The 22,079-nt window shown below is 40.0% G+C and overlaps 1 protein-coding gene across 18 annotated transcripts in view; it reads right to left on the bottom strand.

Annotated features, from left to right (window-relative positions):
• The window catches only part of LOC124041228 (leucine-rich repeat flightless-interacting protein 2-like), an 82,015-nt gene extending 60,446 nt beyond the window's left edge, over nt 1–21,569 (bottom strand). For 11 of the 18 annotated variants that reach the window (XM_046358614.1, XM_046358639.1, XM_046358589.1 and 8 more), the window contains exon 1: nt 20,902–21,568. In XM_046358614.1, coding sequence (XP_046214570.1) covers nt 20,902–20,991 — 90 coding nt within the window. In that variant the 5' untranslated portion in view covers nt 20,992–21,568. Of the gene's footprint in view, nt 1–20,901 lie in introns of all 18 variants that reach the window. The other 7 variants (XM_046358738.1, XM_046358580.1, XM_046358631.1 and 4 more) reach the window with 2 other exon arrangements.
• Nucleotides 21,570–22,079: the final 510 nt, after the last annotated feature.

The following is a 22,079-nucleotide window of genomic DNA, read 5'->3' as shown; positions in this document are numbered from 1 at the left end:
CAATGACAGAACATGTCACCTGAGGCCTTAGCCCCCCCACCACACACACACACACACACACACACACACACACACACACACACACACACACACACCACACACACACACACACACACACACACACACACACACACACACACACACACACACACACACACACACACACACACACACACACACACACACGACCAGCTGCCACTTTCTCAGCTCTTCAGAAAAACTGGTCAGCAGCTGTGTGCACGCGCGAGTGCACAAGGGTAAAATAAACAGTTTGCTTCAAGCTTCCTTCAAGGGGGCAGTGTAATTCAATCTGTGAAATAGTCCAGTGCAATTTACAAAACTAGACTGCAGTGAAAATAATTAAAGCAGTTTTTGATGAGGTTCAGTGGAACACTAAAGTTTACTCTGGCATCCAAGCATGGTCACAAGACTGCTTACAAAAATATCTCACCTGTTTTCCAAATTTGATAGCACAGTCACCTGCAGACAATGGAGCTTACTTTAGAAAATTCTCCAATGCGTGGTATGATACAGTCGGTAACATGAAGCTGGCATGTTAGTATTTGGCAGAAAAGCTGTTGTGGATACTGTGGAAGAGGCTGCAACCAAGGCAAGCATCACCAAGCTAAAAATTGTTTTGGGAAGGTCGTCCAGACGTTTCTCATTGGTTCACGCAGTATGGGCCACCCTGTTGTCCCTGAGGAGAAACAAAATAACTCAGTCTGGCTTTTCATTTTAGGGTAGGGAGGAAAGACCGAGTGGCATTAGATTTAAGGCAGTATCGGTTTACATTGCAACACTAGGGATGTAACGATTCACAGATAAACATTTCAATTGGTCGCATAAAATACGACTGCATTGGTCCACGGACCCCAAATCGATCCAAATGTAGCTTACATCGGTCCGAAAATCTATTCAAACATTAAGAATTGCCGATTCACATTTTTCGCTCATATTACTTTTTCTACATTCCAAAAATCAAAGTTAAAAAAAAACTGATGCATCCTCTCCTTCAGTGTCAAACTAAGCATGTAACTATGTTGACAGTCATTGATCAGCATGCAAAATGACTTGTAGAACAACCCTAGGAAAAATCTGCCCAGCTTCGTGCACTGACCAACGTAGAGTAGGCGGCCTGTTCCTGAACGTGGAGAAGGCGTCCTGTTTCTGATCTTGCACCTTTAACATTCAAATGCTAAAATGGCTTGCACGATATTAGGCTTTATTAGTCGAGTGACTGAACAAAAATATAAACACCACATGTAAAAAGATCCCAGACATGTTCCATATGCACAAAAAGTTCAAATTTTTGGTTTGAATTTGTTTACTGTTGGTGAGCACTTCTAGTTTGCCAAGATAATCCATACACCTGACAGCTGTGGCATATCAAGACGCTGATTAAACAGAATGATCATTACACAGGTGCACCTTGTGCTGGGACAATAAAGGGCCACTAAAATGTGCCGTTTTGTCACAAAACAATGCCACAGATCTCAAGTTGAGGGAGAGTCCAATTGGCATGCTGACTGCAGCAATGTCCACCAGAGCTGTTGCTAGAGAATTGAATGTTAATTTCTCTACCATAAGCCGCCACCAACGTTGTTTTAGAGAATTTCGCAGTGCATCCAACCGGCCTCACAACCGCAGACCACGTGCAACCATTTCAATTGACTGATTTCTTTGAGCTGTAACTCGTTGAAATTGTTGCGTTTATATTTTTGTTCAGTATAATTTTTCTAGGTTAATGTTATCTATGCGCTGTTGAAAATGGTGTTTTAACGGAATAAAAGTAAGATACCAGAGATACAACTCATCTGGCTATACCTGTTGAAAGGGGCTTTACAATAGATTTTATTTTGATTGTTCAGGTTCACCGTCAGCAATAGGTTTGGTAGTTTTGCTTTAAACAATGTACAGTGGGGCAAAAAAGTATTTAGTCAGCCACCAATTGTGCAAGTTCTCCCACTTAAAAAGATGAGAGGCCTGTAATTTTCATCATAGGTACACTTCATCTATGACTGACAAAATGAGAAGAAAAAAATCCAGAAAATCACATTGTAGGATTTTTTATGAATTTATTTGCAAATTATGGTGGAAAATAAGTATTTGGTCACCTACAAACAAGCAAGATTTCTGGCTCTCACAGACCTGTAACTTTTTTCTTTAAGAGGCTCCTCTGTCCTCCACTCGTTACCTGTATTAATGGCACCTGTTTGAACTTGTTATCAGAACTTGCACAATTGGTGGCTGACTAAATACTTTTTTGCCCCACTGTATGTACAGTACATGGCTACCTCAATTACCTCGTACCCCTGCACATCTTTTCGGAACTGGTACTTTATATTTTCTAAGCATTTAAACTGTTTGTCTATCTATCTATCTTTCTATCTACACCTGATGTTTACGAAGCGTTTGACAAATCAAATTTGATCTGCATGTTGGGGTAACTCGCCAAAGTATTAGTATCAATCCACACAGGAAGTTACTCAAACTTGGTACTACAAGATATGGTGTAAAAACAAAAGATTGGTAAGGGGAAGCAATTTGAGAGTGGATTTTTTTTTGGGGGGGGCATTTTTGTTTTCCCCACTAGAATCACTGCACATTGGTGTAGTGTGCACAGAGGTATTCAGTGATGTGTTCAAAACACCAGTCTCAACATCAACAATGAAGAGATGACTCCGGGATGCTGGCCTTCTAGGAAGATTTGCAAAGAAAAACCCATATCTCAGACTGGTCAATATAAAATAAAAGTTGGGCTAAAGAACAGAGACTGGACAGAGGAACTCTGTCAAGAGGCATCCCACAGTTGCCTCTTCACTGTTGACGTTGAGACTGGTGTTTTGCGGGTACTATTCAATGAAGCTGCAAGTTGAGGACTTGAGGCATCGGTTTCTCAAACTAGACACTTAATGTACTTGTCCTCTTGCTCAGTTGTACACCGGGGCCTCCCATTCCACTTTCTAGTCTAGTTAGAGCCAGTTTGCGCTGTTCTGTGAAGGGAGTAGTGCACAGTGTTGTGCGAGATCTTCAGTTTCTTGGCAATTTCTCACATGGAATAGCCTTCATTTCTCAGAACAAGAATAGACTGACAAAGTTTCAGAAGAAAGGTCTTTGTTTCTAGCCATTTTGAGCCTGTAATCAAACCCACAAATGCTGATGCTCTAGATACACAACTAGTCTAAAGAAGGCCAGTTTAAATCAGAACAAGTGTTTTCAGCTGTTCTAACAATTGCAAAGGGGTTTTCTAATGATCAATTAGCCTTTAAAATTATAAACTTGGATTAGCTAACAACGTGCATTTGAAACACAGGAGTGATGGTTGCTGATTATGGGCCTCTGTACACCTACATAGATATTCCATATAAAATCACCCGTTTCCAGCTACAATAGTCATTTACAACATTAGCATTGTCTCCACTGTATTTCTGATCAATGTGATTGTTGTTTAGTGGACAAACAAAATGTGTTTTTCTTTCAAAAACAAGGACATTTCTAAGTGACCCCAAACTTTTGAACAGTAGTGTATATTTGACATATGTATCTGAAAGCATAATTGATGTTGGAACATTGACATTTTGACCTTACCCAGGCCTCCTTTAAGACTCCCTAATGTTTCATCTGTATGTGCTACAACACCATTTTAATTGTATTTTTTTTTAAATGGGGGGAGTCTATGAAGCTTTACTGCATGCTCTATAATACAAGTAGTATTTTGATTTCAATAAACATGTTCGTATATCAACTTAAAATAAACATGAATATTGAAAATAGAAATGTTTTTCTTCATTTGGCAAACCTTTCTATATATTGATGATCCCATTTCCAGAGCAGGATCTTTGCTAGTTTTTTTTCTTCCCTTTTGATTTTTTTTAAATATTCAAAACATACAATATACTTGCAGTGAAGCCGCTCAACAACTACATCGTACCAGTCATCCAACAGATTCCTATTCAGAGTGACACACACAAGCATCCAGCGTCAATGCCCTGCTCAAGGGCACATGGACCGATCTACGACCAGGCCAAAAATGTGAACCCTACAAGATCCTCCCACAGTTCCCCAATAGCTGTCCCTCAACAGTTCGAGACCCCTTCCACAGTACCCCCAAGAAGAAAAATAAAAAATACAATTAATTCCATTCCCTACCCCAAAGAACCCCCCAGTGCACAAACAACAGAGAGAAAAAAGGAAAAAGACAAGAAGAAAACAATGCAAAAAATAAATAAAACAAAAAGACATCAAGGTCAACTAAAATCATGACAGCAATGCCAACTGTATATGTTTGTGTGCATGTCTGGCACTATTACATGGATGTGTGTGTTCTTGTGTGTTTATTTGAATGAGAGTGTGTGTATATGCATGTGGACAAACACCTGCACGGCATCAGCCTCAGGAAAACCGGCATTAGTTGTAAAAACACTGCCCCTCAGTGTCATGCAAATGTACTTTTTAATTATGTTTTATTTTGACTTATCTTTGACCATCATTCTATCACCCACACCGCAACTCAACTCCCACTTGTATCCAATTCCACCTACCACCCCTCAGCCCATCCCATCTAGTTCTGCTGGCCACCCACTTCAGATTTCTACGCAACACATATCTTTCAACTATGCGGTGATGTTTAACGTACAATTTCAATCACAGATTGCGAGTTGAAGATAAATACTTTTACAGCATTTTCAGCCATTCCTGAACCTGAGACCAGAAACCGGCTACCTGAGGGCAATACCAAAATAAATGGTCTATTGATTCTGTATCCTCACAACAAAATCTGCAGAGATTTGATTATTTTATGCCAAATATTTAATATTTTGTTGGTGGCAAGAATTCTATATAATCATTTTAGCTGAAAAGCATAATGTCTTGAATCTTGCATTGTTTTATATATCAACTCATACACCCTGTACCATGGAATCATCAAAAATCTCTCCCCAACTATTTCACAATCTGTATGGCACAGTTGTCAACATCCTGGACCTCAAATGAAACTTGTATACGGTCTTATTTATGCTATTTTTATTCCTCTGCCAGTTTTGATCTTTAATATTGGGCAGACAGACCAGTTCCCTACCTCCTCCCGCTGCCACCTGCCTGTAATCAATTGGTTGTACTCTTGGATTGAGCAGACCTTTCTGTACAATTCTGATAACTCCATGAAGGACATAACCATCCCAATATCATTTAAGAACAAAATACCCTTTTCAAACATGTTTCCCATAAATACAGGTATTTTATCAACCATCACATTTGAGTTCTGCCATAATATTTGTTCTCTTTTCAGGGGGATGAAATTGAAATTGTAGCCTGCTCTGCAATGCTTGTTTGAAAAAGAAAGATACTTTGAAAAAAGTATCATTTTCAATTAATCAAAAACTGAGACATGGCAACCTGCACAAAGGCCATTCTTAAACAATGGATGACCTTTTCTTAGTAATCTCCTTGAGAACCATTTAGGGTTCAAATAAAACTTTTTAATGAGTGAAGCTTTTAGAGAGGTTTAGTGCTTTTATATTTAAATCTCAGCCCACCCAATTCATATTCAATATATAGATAAACAAGACAAAATGTGCCTATCATCCCAGATAAAGCAAAATATGTTTTGCTCATATGATCTGAAAAAGGAATCATCAGGAGTAGACTGCACCATAAGTAAGTGAGTAAACAGATCTGACTAAGAAATTAATCAGGGCCATTTTGCCATAAAAAGACAGGTATTTACCTCTCCATTGTTGCAGGGTCTTGTCCAAGTTTTCTATTGAAATTCATTGTGGAGACCTTATTTATATATTTTGTGATATGAATAACAAGTGTCTACTTCACCATCAGCCCATTTTGTAGGTAAACTGCAGGATAATGTAAAAGTTGTATTTAAGGATCCAATACGTAATATTATACACTTATCATAATTAGGTTTTAGTCCAGAGAGTACAGAAAAGTTGTCTAGACCTTCAATGAGACATTGCAGGGATCTAGCTTGCGGACATAATATAAAACTTGAGTCATTGGCATACATGGACACCTTTGTTTTGATTTCTAATCCTCTAATGTAGTTATCGATTTTAATAGCTAGCATTTCGATGGCCATAACAAATAGATATGGTGACAGTGGACACCCTTGTTTAACTCTTCTTGACATTTCAAAACTCTGAGAAGTAGCCGTTATTTACGATTTTACACCTGGGGTTGCTATACATTTATTTTTACAAAAGAATTACCGAAATTGAAAATAATCCAGGCATGTATAAATAAAATCCAGTCTACTTTATCAAATGCCTTTTCAAAATCCACCATAAATACCATTTCCGGCTTCTTATACGTTTCATGATGTTCTATTATTTCTAGTAGTTGTCGTATATTATCTCCAATATATTGTCCATGTAAAAAGAAACTCTGATCAGGATGAACAATACCTGGTAAAAACCCTTTTAATTCAGAGTGCTATGCATTTCGCTAGTATTTTTGCGTCACAACATTGAAGTGTAAGGGGCCTCTAGTTTTTTTTAGATAGCAAATATAAAGACCCAGTCTATCTGGGTCTTGTTTTAATAATAGAGAAATCAGACCTTCCTACTGAGTACCTGGCAGACTACCATTTCTATAGGAGTAGTTAAAACAATCTAACAATGGATCTTTTAGTATATCAAAGAATACTTGATATACCTCTACCGGTATGCCATCAAGCCCTAGGGTTTTTCCAGACTGAAACGATTTAATAGCCTGAGAAAAAGCTCTTCCTCTAATTTGGCCTTTGCATGGATCTTTCTGTACATTTGTTAATTTTCCATTTTTTAAATATTATTTGGAAACAATTCCTTTCCCCATAATCTTCATTCAGTGGGAGAGGATGAGACAGAAAAGAGAGTGGGAGAGGGTTACATTTATTTTGTGAGGTAGTCAGATCTTTCATTTACATTTACATTTAAGTCATTTAGCAGACACTCTTATCCAGAGCGACTTACAAATTGGTGCATTCACCTTATGACATCCAGTGGAACAGTCACTTTACAATAGTGCATCTAAAACTTAAGGGGGGGGGGGGGTGAGAGGGATTACTTATCCTATCCTAGGTATTCCTTAAAGAGGTGGGGTTTCAGGTGTCTCCGGAAGGTGGTGATTGACTCCGCTGTCCTGGCGTCGTGAGGGAGTTTGTTCCACCATTGGGGGGCCAGGGCAGCGAGCAGTTTTGACTGGGCTGAGCGGGAGCTGTACTTCCTCAGTGGTAGGGAGGCGAGCATGATGGAGTGTTGTTCCTCCATAGCATAATGTTGTTGGTACGTCGATTTCCCTCAGGATCTCTTTAGCATCCAGGTTGGCTCTTTACTGCAACCAGTTGTTTTACGAAAAGATAACAATGAGTCTTTCCCACAACGACGACAACAGGTGTCTGTAGTACAGCCAGCTAACACTCACAACAACAAAAAAAAGGAACAAACTTGCAGTCCCAGCCGCAAAGCTAACCGCGTCGTGGAATCCTTAGCAACAAGCCTTAAGTTGTGATTAAAATCGATTTAATTAAAATGTTTTAATATAAAACAACAAAACGAGTGTAGACAGTACAATGTTCTTTTGTGCACTGATGACATACCTCTGCTAGTTTTAAAGTTATGGCCCATTTTATACATCGAAATTGGCAAAGTAGGTAATGTAATCAATAACAAAAGGGCCAGTGACAGGCATAAGCAACACGAGCAGTAGCTAAGGGCCTCCAGCCCCTAAGGACCGCGACCAGTTGGGGTCTCAACTTACTATTGAGAGTAAGAATAGTAGGAGGTGAAATTTCTAAATTTGGTTGTGCATCAGCAGTTTCTTAGTCACTGACAGTCACTCAATTAGCCATGTCATCTAACAATTTTTAGATTGGTAGTTAGTCTAGCCAGCTATCATGGCCGAATACCGACCAGGCACACAGGGCACCTGAACTCCAGAGAGCCCCCATTGATTGTGTTAGTCATTCTCACTCAGATATCATATTAACATGGCATAAGTCATTACACAATTTGTAGAAGTGCAGGAAATGTGTTATAAAACTGCAACATTTCAAATCAAAGTTTATTGGTTATATACACAGATTTGCAGATGTTATTGCAGGTGCAGCGAAATGCATGTGTTTCTAGCTCCAACAGTGCAGTAATACCTAGCAATAAAAAAACACAACCCAGAAAAATACATTTCAGAACGAGCAATGTCAGAAATAGATGCAGTATATAAAATGGTGTGTTTTGTATGTCAACATCATTTTAAAAAAGTGACCTGTGCTCAATGACTACGTACATAGGGCAGCAGCCTAAGGTCCAGGGTAGAGTACCAGGTGGTAGCCGGCTAAAAGTGACTTAGGCTAGTGGTGACTGTTTAACACGCTTTGATGTACCTGTAGTGTCTCCGCCTTCTGTATGGTAGCAGGGTGAACAGGCCATGGCTCAGTTAATTGATCTTCTTGGCCTTACTGTGACACCAGGTGCTGTAGATGTCCTGGAGGGCAGGCAGTGTGTCACCCTGGTGATGCATTGGACTGACCCCACCACCCTCTGGAGAGCTTTGTGGTTGCGGACAGTGCAATTGCTGTAACAGGTCACGATACAGCCCGACAGGATGCTCTCAATGTTGCCTCTAGAAGTTTGTGAGTGTCTTAGGGACCAATCCACATTTCTTCAGCTTCCAGAGGTTGAAGAAGGGTTTTTCCACCAACTTCAACATGCTGCCTGAGAGAAGGGACTTTTTCAGGTTGTCAGTGATGTGCACACTATGGATCTTGAAGCTCTAGTCCCCCCACTGAGGCCCCGTCAATGTGGATGGGGTGTGCTCTCGCTTCCATCTCCTGTAGTCCACGATCAGATCCTTTTGTTTTGTTGACATTGAGGGAAAGGTAATTTTCTTGGCACCGCTCTGCCATTGCTCCCACCTCCTCCCTATAGGCTGTCTCACCGTTGTTGGTAATCAGGCCTTCCACTGTTGTGTCGTCAGCAAACTTGACGATTGACTTTAGGCTTGGACAGGATCCAGATTGTGATATAGTACCTTCATACCGACCTTGTGCCGATCCCGGCATACATCTGGTAAAAACGCCATTTGAAGGGGTGTCATTTTCAAACCCCACTGAGCTGCTAATCCGAAGGTTAGCAATGGTAACAAGTACACTAAAACAAAAAAGTAAAAAACAGAACGTGCAACAAGTTACAGTTCATATAAGGAAATGAGTCAATTTAAATAAATAAATTAGGCCCTAATCTATGTATTTCACATGACTGGGAAAAAAATATATGCATCTCTTGGTAACAGCTAAAAAACCACGTTCTGTGGTTGTGAGACCGGTTGGACGTACTGCCAAATTTCTCTAAAATGACATACAGAAATTAACATTCAATTCTGGCAACAGCGCTGGTGGACATTCCTGCAGTCAGCGTGTCAATTGCACACTCCCTCAAGACTTGAGACATTTGTGGCATTGTGTTTTGTGACAAAACTGCACATTTTAGAGTGACCTTCTATTGTCCCAGCACAAGGTGCACCTGTGTAATGATATGTCATGTGTACCCATATTGCTTGCCACTTTTCCATGTGAAGAAGAAACCACAGACTCCATGAAATTACCTGATCCTTCTAAATATTTGCTAAGTTGATTTTGTGTAAGATGTCTTTGAAAAAAGGGTGGCTCAACTTACTCCTTTGGCTCAACTTTACCAACCCTCCCCTACTGTTAATTATTGACATGTCATTTCTTCCTTCTTACCAACCAATCAACAGTGTTCCCTGGGTTTAGAAGCGAATAAACAGGAAGGTATGTGTGATAACTATCTCTACGGGCCCTGTGTGTGAGGTCATCAAGAGGAAGCAAAAGCACAGTGCCTCAACATCCTTTTATGGAAACTTCCCTTTGAGGGTCAGACCAGGCTAGGTTAACCGAACCCACTCGTCCATGTCTAAACATATGAAGAAATATTTAGAGAATTAATGTTTACATATCCATGTTTGTGTAAACCTCAGTTTGCTTCTTTAGTTGGCATACTTTTTAGCTGAGCCAATGGATTTGGAAATGCTGAAGTTGAAACAGGAGTGAAATGACAACTCATTGTTCCATAAAAGAAGGGTATACTTTTAAAAAAGAAAATCAAGTAGTTTAGAAACATGGCCTACTGGTAACTGGTGCATGCATGCATTTGTGTATATGACACAATGTAGCCTAGATGTCTGTGTATATGCAGTTGTAAAATTAATCTCTGCATTTGTGTGTGTTTATGTTTGTGCGTGACTGCGTACACACACGTGTGCATAGGACTTTTAAATGTGCCAATTATCTGGCCTGCCCCATTGATTACAGTGACATTTTCTAAGATGTGGTTTGTGCCCCTCCTAACTTCAAGGTACCAGACTAATCTAAACACTTGATTCTCCACTCCCCTTGGTCAGTCACCTAACGTTGACAAGGCAACTTAATCTGCCACTTACTTTGTCTCTCGACCGCAGTGAGACAAAACACAATAACGTCAACAGAATTCTCGACAACCATCAGCGCTGATAGAGGATTTCATCCACAGATGTTGAGCAGACTACAGTTTTGTAAATTAACAGAGTCGATATGCAGTTGATACTTCAACATTTTAACTATTCAACCCTTACCATGTACCTATGTTTGTCCTCGGTTGTTGAGTGCCTTTTTTTGCTGACATCCATACTTTTTAATAAAACGTTAATCAAATGCAACCACCGACTGTTTCCATGTTGAGATTCAAATTGGCACATGCACATTTGCGCTGAGTTGCCATTTTAGAGCAACAGCAATGAGGAAACAGTATGGATTTCAGCAAACAAAGAAAGGCATGCAACAGAGGACAAGCATAGGTACACGGCAGGGACAGTCGGTGCTGTTTAAAATGAGGGAAGACGATGACCGCCTTGCACACTCTTGCCTGCATCTAGCTTATCTAGGGTGTAATCATTAGTGCATAGGTACACGGCAGGGACAGTCGGTGCTGTTTAAAATGAGGGAACACGATGACCGCCTTGCACACTCTTGCCTGCATCTAGCTTATCTAGGGTGTAATCATTAGTGCAGTTGCAAACGAGAGCTTCTATTGGACAAATTCAGATATTTTATCACCCTTCCTTTGCTTCCATTTTTCAACAGAATAGGAATGAATACACCCCTGATGACAGCACAGTTCACTTTCATAGTAACCACATACAACCAGCAAATCATGCTGTTTGTATAATTCCTTCTCGCATACATCTACGTGCTCTCCTCTCACCTTTTCCCTATGCTTGTGGACTTCAGTGCACAATACAACAGCTGTCTGAGACCAGGTGGAAAAAAACTTCAAGCCAAACCTTCACACCATAACCGCTAACCTCTACACACAGCCTACTTCATTGTCACCATATTAGCTAATGTTATTTTTCAACAGCTAGCTACTAAACCTTATGCATTAATAAACCCGCTACAATCCTGCAGTACAGTAAGCAGTTACACCGGCAGGCCCCAGTGGCAATAAATTAATAAAACCAAAAGCTTACATTGACTTGGAAAAGTTCCAGTGTTGATAGCCATAGCCAGCTAACTAGCTATCATAGCATCCTTCTCTGTTTGAGCAAGCTAAACTAGCTAGCTGCATTCACTAGCTAGGTAAGTGAAAAGAAATACAGCTAGCTCTATTGCTCATACTTCTTCATTTTGGAAGACATTTGTTTAACCATTGTCTGTCTCTGAGTCAACTACTCAACACTAGCTAGCTGAAGATCCTTTGACTGGGTTGGCAGTTAATACTGCTAGAGCTCTGATCGGATGGAAAAATTGCTCCAGAAGTTGTCATAATTACTGCATTAGTCCATGGAAGGGGGTGAGAACAATGAGCCAATTGTACCCAGAGGATGACGGAAACTAGCTGTCTTCTGGCTACACCATAGTGCTACCCCAGAGAGTGCTGTTGAGGCTACTATAGACAATGTGTTTTAATCGTTTATTTGGTGACATGTGAATATATTTAGTATAGTTTTATCCGAAAAGGACACCTATGAGATGTGTCACAATTTATTTTTCTGAAATTCACTGAGGATGGTCCTCCCCTTCCTCCTCTGAGGAGCCTCCACTGGTACATGGTATGGTTTAAGAATTTAAATTGTTAAAGTATCGACTCCATAGGGACTCAGAGTTGGAGGTTCATGTAAAAATACATATAAACTCTAGTGTGCGCTCAACTCTGTGGATTGGGGTACTTGGCAAGACAGGAGGATGCTCTACCCTGAGGATGCCCGTCCACCGCTGTCGTGAATGCTAGCCTAATGCAGCAAAGAGCAATTCAAAACATGCCGGTTTCTAAAGAAAGTGTCAGGCAGGTGCAGCAGGACGAATGGGAACTTATTTGAACCCTTCTCTGGGTTTGAATGGTGTCATATTTCCTCACCATCACTGAGAAAGAACATCCCAGTAAAGTGTGGGGACTGCTGCAGTCAATCAACCTCCACTACTGTGAAGCTTTCACCTCCTACAGACATAATCCAGTCATATCCTCCAACAGTAAGAGGACAAGTATTCAATATACATGCTTTCGTATTCACACTTTTTCACTATTTAACTCCAACTACAGAATATAGGACACATATACAGACAGTTTAAAAACAAGGTCACAATGTGACTAATTTTAACTTGAGCTATAATCCCTCAATTAGGACATTCAATTCAGCTTCTAAACACTGGGAACAAATCAAAATTAGGCTAGCATTTGATGTCTAACCCAAGGTTGCTATGTAGATTTTACAGGCTGACAATGCATCAAGAAATTAGTTCACTGCAGACATTAACATGGAATAGCCTACATTAAACAGGTGGTGATCCCAGCACACTGTGGTGAACTCTTACCAGTAGATTCATGCAAACTTCCCACAGGCTGAGTTCCAGGCCTGCCAACACAGCACTTGACATCCAACACCACACTAGGGGAATCAACATAGCTGGGAGGGCAAATGGAACTGAGGTGAAAGAAGACAGTGGAGCTACTGCACAATTAACTCATCTTCTATCAAATGCCCTCTAGCTTCTCTTGACAAGGTGATCGATACATGTTTTAGGATCATCTGACAAACAAAACACTGTGCTTAACTAATCTAACACCTCTGTACACTCTGCACGTGCTAAATCACTGTTTTGTTTATTGAATGTATGAGGTAAGTCCCTTTACATCCATATTCATCTTCTAATTCCAAGGAGTCAATGCCTCCTTAATCATCAACACTGTGTACTATTCAAAGACTCAACTGTGAGGACACGTTGCGTGTATTTTTTTTACTGCTTTCATTTCCATATCCCTCCCTTTGGTCTGAAGAATGCTCTTGAGTTTCTTGTATTGAACACATATTGGGCTCGCTGTTTGTCATCCATTAAATTTGACTAACTTCCTTAGGGTTACTTAGGTGCCGATACGATACGCATTGGGATTCTATATGTAGTGACTTGATACTGTGATTTTCTTGCGATTTGATGTTCCAAACATGTTGCTCGCCATACGTCTGCTGCTGAGGGACAAAAGTGAGGTTTGATCAGTCATGGAAATAAAAGTGCTGAAAACATTGTCTCTCTTATTAAAAATAAGGATGGAGAACAAGTTATGAAGGAAAAAAATAGAGTTTTGGTGCAGGTACAGCCAACTACTGCAAAAATATTGCTATATTGTCAAAATGATATGTCGTCAAAATATGTATCCAGAAATGTAACTGTATAGCAGTTTTCCCCCGAACCCCTACTGTTCGTGTGGATACGTTTTCAATGGTTAATATTAGTAACTGATGTAGCCATAAGATCTACATCATTAATGGCATACAAAGAGAAGTTTAATTCAGATCAACTGCCTCTTAGTGTTAGTTTATAAGAATAACGTGAAAAGTTGGAGTGATGCAGCCTGGCAGTGTTAGTGCCAGGGTTAATCTTTCAAATGCACCATTGAATTAAACACATTTCAACATTTATTAACTTTTACCAATGCAAGATTATTGGTGCCAGAAATCCTTGTTTGAATTATTATATTGAAGTGTTTGACATTGGCAAAAAGTACAGAATTACAAGTGTGCAAACCTCCTGAGCCAGAACATTCCTTCCGACTGTGTGGTCTCCTCTCCCTTGTCCATACTAAGTCAAGGATACACATATTATAACCATACATTGAAACTTTTCCTAAACCTAATACTGCTCTGCACAACAACCCGTATAGAAACAAGATACAGTTGAACCACCTCAAGCTCCTGATGCCTTGAAGCCTACACTTAAAAAGGCTCCATTACCACAGTCATTTGCCATGCCTTTTCCATGGAGTGGCCATTTCCAGTTATCTATTGGCATGCGCCATTAGACCCCCACCCCCTGCGACAGACCCAATCTGAAGGCAGGGTGCAGTAACAGCTGATCTTTAGGGCCTTTCTATTTTTAAAGCCTGTGTTGCAGAATCGGTCTGCTCATCAGGACTGACATACCATCCTGTCAGAGGGCTGCCATTGTGGGACTCGACCCAGCCTGCACTTAAAGGCACAGTATTTCTCTAACTGTGTATAGCAGTTACAGTCCTTAAACTACAGCAAGCTGTCCACTGACAAAGTGTTTTTAAACACTCAGGAAATGTGCAAGGGCAGCTGTGGGGAACTGCCCCTTAAAAATGTACGTATCAAACCCTAAAAACTACAAGCAGACATCACCAACTACAGAATGTTCTCCCCACTGCACATGGTCTACAGCAAGCAACAATGACTAAACTTCAAGAAAGTGTAACCCCAGACAAATACCCCCAGACTGTAAAGTAAAGAGCAATCTGCTAACTTGATACCAGAAAATGATAACAGTCAGATAGCCAACTGCTACTGACTTGGCAAGGGTAATCATGAAGCAACAGTCACTAGTGAGTCAGGTGTCTGAGGTGAGATGCCCATTTGATGCAACATCCGGAATGAGTCTCAACAGATTGCACTTCCTTCCATTCAACAGTGCTGGTCCTACCCTGGGAGCATAGTGGTAAAGTAAAGTACACCCTCTAGAAATGTACTACTGAAATTGCCTGAGCTGTATCACATGTAAGACAGTGACTCAAGATACTTGTCTTTTACAGCATGATAGGACTGTTTAACTAGAACTATAAAAAGAGTGTGTTGGCACACTCAGGAAGTCACCATATGGAACTGCATTTCAAGGGCTACATTCAGCCTGCGTGCATCACACTTCAAACAAAGGTCTCGAAGACCCAGAGTTTATAGTTGAAACATGAAAGCAGTGCCCTTTCACCCCACAAATTAGTGGCCTGAGGCATCACACTTCATGCAAACATGTAGACAATGCAACATGTTATTTCAGTATAAGACATTGAATTTTGGCACTGTATAGTTTTTAGCCAGTAGTTCTTAAAAGTAGCGCTCACGAGCCAAAAGTGGTCCCCAAAAATGACCTACTATGTCACATGTGCACCACGTCATTGCGCTCGCTCTGCTGTGTGTACATGTGCATGGGTTTTCCACTAAGTTGTTGGGTCTGCCCTGCAACCTCATTGGATAACGCTGGGCAGGCCTGGGCCAACCTTTCACTATGCAACCCAGGCCCCCAGTGCCCAGTCTGGAGTGTGAAGTCAAGCTCTGCTGGTCGGCTACTCTGCCCTACCACTCAAAAGGCAGTAACTGCTCATAGTGTGGAAGTGAGAAAAAATGCTTTTATTTACCTTGGTATCACAGTAACTTTATGCAGTAACTGCTAACATGACCCCAATTTTCTCCAAAACACAATAGAGGCAGGATACTTGTCCACATGATTAAGCATGTATTTCATAATGTAGCAAAAATGACATTGCTCATTTTGTCTAAAAATTAGTTAGTTACCGCCTTTTTGCTTGGTAGGGCAGTACTGTGTAGCAACCTAACGGTGCCAAAAGCGCAGATCTGCCCTAGAATGCCTATGTAAATTAAGATTGCCAGAATGGCCAAACCCCCAAAAATGTACAGATGTATTGAGTCCAAAAAGGTGTTTATTATCAAGATCAATCTCCCACAGTGAATTATTTTGAAGTCTGCTACAAATTGAGACAATTAAATAGTGATCCATTCTGACTAGTACATTTGTCGTCACACAGGTCCACGTGCTGATAGAGACGAATCAACAACAAAAAATATTACACTATCCAGTACAAGTCAAAAGTTTGGCACTGGCAATGTATCATATGTCAATGGACACTGTCCATTTCCAATATCTTTAAGCAGCGATTTACCATCACCAAATGGACAGGCTGAAATCAACACCAACGAGCAAGGAAGAGGAACCACTATCACTGCTCGGGGGTCTCGAGTTCAACAAGCATGACAATTGTTAAATTGATGAAATGCCCAACATGTAAAATTCCTGATAGCAATATATTACAATGGGCATTTACGAATGGACAGTGTCCAAAATTATTTTTCCAGTGCCAAAATTTCCTACTGCAATTGGACAGTGTTATACAGTCGAAGTCGGAAGTTTACATACACCTTAGCCAAATACATTTAAACTCAGTTTCACAATTCTGACATTTAATCCAAGTATTAATTCCCTGTTTTAGGTCAGTTAGGATCACCACTTTATTTTAAGAATGTGAAATGTCAGAATAGGAGAGAGAATGATTGATTTCAGATTTTATTTTATTCATCACATTCCCAGTGGGTCAAACGTTGACATACACTCAATTAGTATTTGGTAGCATTGCCTTTAAAATTGTTTAACTTGGGTCAAACGTTTTGGGTCGCCTTCCACAATAAGTTGGGTGAATTTTGGCCCATTCCTCCTGACAGAGCTGGTGTAACTGAGTCAGGTTTGTAGGCCTCCTTGCTCGCACACACTTTTTCATTTCTGCCCACACATTATCTATAGGATTGAGGTCAGGACTTTGTGATGGCCACTCCAATACCTTGACTTTGTTGTCCTTAAGCCATCTTACCACAACTTTGGATGTATGCTTCGGGTCATTGTCCATTTGGAAGACCCATTTGTGACCAAGCTATAACTTCCTGACTGATGTCTTGAGATGTTGCTTCCATATATCCACATGCTTTTCCTTCTCATGATGCCATCTATTTTGTGAAGTGCACCAGTCCCTCCTGCAGCAAAGCACCCCCACAACATGATGCTGCCACCTCCATGCTTCACGGTTGGGATGGTGTTCTTTGGCTTGCAAGCCTCCCCCTTTTTCTCCAAACATAACAATGGTCATTATGGCCAAACAGTTCTATTTTTGTTTCATCAGACCAGAGGACATTTCTCCAAAAAGTACAATATTTTTCCCCATGTACAGTTGCAAACCGCAGTCTGGCTTTTTATGGCGGTTTTGCAGCAGTGGCTTCATCCTTGCTGATCGGCCTTTAAGGTTATGTCGATATAGACCTCGTTTCACTATGGATATAGATACTTTTGTACCGGTTTCCTCCAGCATCTTCACAGGGTCCTTTGCTGTTGTTCTGGGATTGATTTGCACCAAAGTATGTTCATCTCTCGGAGACACAACGCGTCTCCTTCCTGAGCGGTATGACGGCTGCATGGTCCCATGGTGCTTATAGTTGCGTACTATTGTTTGTACAGATGAACGTGGTACCTTCAGGCGTTTGGAAATTGCTCCCAAGGATGAACCAGACTTGTGGATGTCTCCAGACTTGTGGAGGTCTTGGCTGATTTATTTTGATTTTCCCATGATGTCAAGCAAAGAGGCACTGAGTTGGAAGGTAGGCCTTGAAATACATCCACAGGTACACCTGCAATTGACTCAAATGATGTAAATTAGCCTATCAGAAGCTTCTAAAGCCATGACATCATTTTCTGGAATTTTCCAAGCTGTTTAAAGGCACAGTCAATTTAGTGTATGTACACTTCTGGCCCATTGGAATTGTGATACAGTGAATTATAAGTGAAATAATCTGTCTGTAAACAATTGTTGGAAAAATGACTTGTGTCATTTACATTTACATTTAAGTCATTTAGCAGACGATGTCCTAACTGACTTGCCAAAACTATAGTTTGTTAACAAGAAATTTGTGGAGTGGTTGAAAAATGAGTTTTAACAACTCCAACCTAAGTGTATGTAAATTCCGACTTCAATTGTATTGCCAATATATTGCTATTGGAAAGTGTCCATTACACATATGATACATTGCCAGTGTGAACATGCTATTCTGCAATTGGACAGTGTCCATTACCAATATATAAGGACTTCACATTACAAAATGGACATGCTGAAATTAACAAGTAAGTGTAAGGGATAAGATACACTATGAATAAAGGCCCATTGGCAATATATTGCTAAATGGACAGTGTCCATTACCCATAATATATTGACAGTCTCAACATGTTATACTACAATTGGACACTGTCCATTGCCAATATATTTGAATTGGGATTTACTGTCACAAAATGGGCAGGCTGTAATCAACACTAATGAGAAATTTTGACTTATGATCAAACATGATTAATAGACCTTCTAGGCTGATTCAGAACTTAACATACGGATATATACCATTTGGTCATTATATAGGTCATTTGGACATGATTCACCGACTTTTGGGTTTAGAACCTGACTTCCTATGATCATATGCGACAAGTGGACATTTTTCCCATTTGGAGTATTATATGCCTGATATGGACATAACATAGGCCTTATGGATAAAATCAGATAAGGTGAAACTATATCCTTATGGCTCTTTAGTAATGGATAATTAATAAACAATTCCAAATTTTTCAAAAACGGCGCTGACGCACTTACCTAACTAATGCTTGTGGGATAAAAGCGTCTGCTAAATGGCATATATTATTATTATTATATTAAATGGAAGCAAGTCTTCGCAACAATGTTCCAACATCTAGTGGAAAGCCTTCCCAGAAGAGTGGAGGCTGGTATAGCAGCAAAGGGTGGACCAACTACATATTAACATCCATGATTTTAGAATGAGATGTTTGACGAGCAGGTGTCCACATACTTTTGGTCATGTAGTGTAGCTAGCCCTCTCACTCACACAAGCCAGTCATAGAGGAAGGTTCATCCAGCCATAATTGTACCAAACATGTAGCTAGGATGCTATTGATACTCATGTCAGAGAAAACTAGACTGATCTATCAAATGGTTGGGTGGTTCATGAAATCTAAAGTCGCTAGCTATCTGTCATGGTAAATGCATATCAGGGAACATCAGTTGTCGGTCTAGCCAACTATAACACGTTCAAAAGATTTATATATATATAAGATATATATATATATATATATATATATATATTTTTTTTAAATCACTAATATTCTATTGCCGGAGCTGGGTGCAGACATGCCAGATGATCAAGCATACAAAAGGCCCTTGGCGTCAGGTAAGGTTTGATTTGGACCAGCAATCTTTTGTTGATTAAATGTTTCCCACGTTGTGTCATATATGGACTCTGACAAAATATTTGTAGGCTTAGTTTCATAATGTGCTGGCCATTTACCACTGCTCCAGAGTCCAATGGCAGCGAGCTTTATACCACTCCAGCTGACACTTGGTATTGCGCATGGTGATCTTAGGCTTGTGTGCGTGCGGCTGGTCAGCCATGGAAACCGATTTCATGAAACTACCGACGAACAGTTCTTGTACCAACTAGAGATTTTTTTAAATTAAGAGCAAATTCTTATTTACAATGACGGCATACCGGGGAACAGTGGGTTAACTGCCTTGTTCAGGGGCAGAACAACAGATTTTTACCTTGTCAGCTTGGGGATTCGATATAGCAACCTTTCGGTTACTGGCCCAACGCTCTAACCACTAGGCTAACTGCTGGACTTAGTGGCTAATTGAGGTAAAACAGTAATTCTGCTCATAGATTATGCATGTATTAACTACACATTGAAACATCCAGCCCAAAGCCAGAGGTTTTAAAAATAATGACATAGTTAAACACAATTCGCCAAAGTCCCGGCGCATGCCTTTAAGAATTAAAATGTACATTTAAAATAAACAAAGAGTTGAGGTATGATAACAAAGGGACTGATTAAAAAAAACATAGGCCTATAGATCACACACCTATCTTATTACAGTGCATGGAGAAAATGTTCTGCTAAATTGAAAAGAAATTCCAGCACACTGGAGATCTTGATGCTCCACAGATATAATGGATCTATTACAAACGATTTTAGTCTCAATAGTACTTCATCAGGGTTTAATCTGTTTAGCATCAAGATCACCAGTTTCTTTTGAATTTAACACAAAGAGACAGGAAGTGCGGGTCCACCAGGAAGAGTGAGTGTGCCAGTCACAACATGAGTAAGGCACGACTTCAGCACCTGTCAGAGAACCAACAGCATATCACTGCTGCCAAGACTAAACCATACTGGGAAGGGATTATTGCAGGTTAGCACATGTAATACAAAATGAAAGTGAAATAAGAAGTTAGTGCTACATGGCCACAAACAGGATAAATGTGATCATTGCCACCTGCTCCAAGAACATGTAACCTAGTCTACATTAATCAAGGGAAATATATACATCAGTGCTTTTGTGCACACAAAGTAGGATTAAAACTATACAGTGAGTTAGCCAATGAATTAGTAATTGACACACAATTTGTTCTTTGTGTTGGGCACGTGTCTGGCACGGAACAGGCACAATTTAAATTTGCAACCAAAGCAACAATGAAATGTAAATTTACAAACCTATAATTTGTCTAGACTGCTAGAGAAAAGCAAACTAATATAGTATGAAAATGACATTTTCACTTTTGGGGTCCAGTGAGCTATACTTTATTTCCTCGTGCGCTTATTGTGTCAAAAATTTATATTTCTGCCGCTGGGAGAAATGAAGGGAACAAAATGAGGGTGTAATTATAGAAATACTGAGTAGTGGAAGTTGAATGGAAGTGCAAAGTACTTTCGTATGGTTCTCATCTAAAATACGTACGTACCTCTCTTGATATGAGATTAAGGGCATCATCCTCGGCCGTCGACCTGTCCTTATTGGGGTTTCTTTTTCGTCCGGTGCCCTGAGTCCCCATGTCTTGGTTTCTGACCGATAATTAGGCTACTGGTCCAATTCGTTGAACGTAGAAGACAAATCCAAAGCACGTCGAGGAAAGTACTACTGTCACAATGTTGGGAGCAACATTTGTCGAATCATAAATTCGTTACCGCGCGCGACATTGATCATGGAGTTACATCCGTCTTCAAGACCTCTTCCTGTGTTGTTCCTATCCAAACGCTAAATTGCAACTTTGTGACAAATGTTTGCCTTCGTTTGTATTGAATCCGCAGATTTTTAACACCTGTTCTTCCCAGAAGAATTCACAAATAGTTGAGTGCTTCATAAAGATACGTTGACTGACAATACATCTATTCAGATATGGAATCAAAATGATTTTATAGCCTATGTAATAAAAAGATATTACATAAAAATACAATCAAAAAAAAAAAAAACTTGGTGAACACGCTTGGAAGGAGCCACGATGCTGTCAAAGTATCCTAAAGTTGAGTCGGTCCCGGATGAGGACATGATCGAAATACGGGGCTCACGCAGCCTTCTCCAACCGCACTCTCTCACACCCTCTCCGCTATTTTTAATGATGAGTGGTAAGAGCTAAAAACAGAAACCTTATCTTGTAGGCTTCTTCTTAAAGGCGTAGACTATGACTAATAGATCTGCATATTTCACAACAATATTATATTTGATCCACATATATTTAAAAAAACTGGACATAATATATGTTCTGTAGAACATTACCCTTTCCCTCCATGTTCATTCAATTAAGTTCCTATGAAGTATCAACGTGATTGGGGTATTTGTATTTTCTTGGAATTATATCATGTGCTTTCCAAGTAGTATAATATTCAGATTGTAGACTAGCAATAAACTTCCAAATATGGTTGGTAATATTATGGTAATTTAAATTCTATTGAGTCATGGTTGTTGCTCCATAAGCCAAACTGTTGCCTAAATGTTGATCCGTGTTACCTATAGGAAGTCTGATAAACTCATTGTCTTGATCATAGACGTGATAATACCCAGACAATAACATATTGAGAAGTGTAGTTAAAGTTATTGGAACCCGGAACATTAACCACGTTTCACCCAGTTTTTATGACAATA

This window comes from Oncorhynchus gorbuscha, linkage group LG01 (assembly GCF_021184085.1).
Source record: "Oncorhynchus gorbuscha isolate QuinsamMale2020 ecotype Even-year linkage group LG01, OgorEven_v1.0, whole genome shotgun sequence".
NCBI lineage: Eukaryota > Metazoa > Chordata > Actinopteri > Salmoniformes > Salmonidae > Oncorhynchus > Oncorhynchus gorbuscha.
This window is presented reverse-complemented; position numbering and strand designations above follow the sequence as displayed.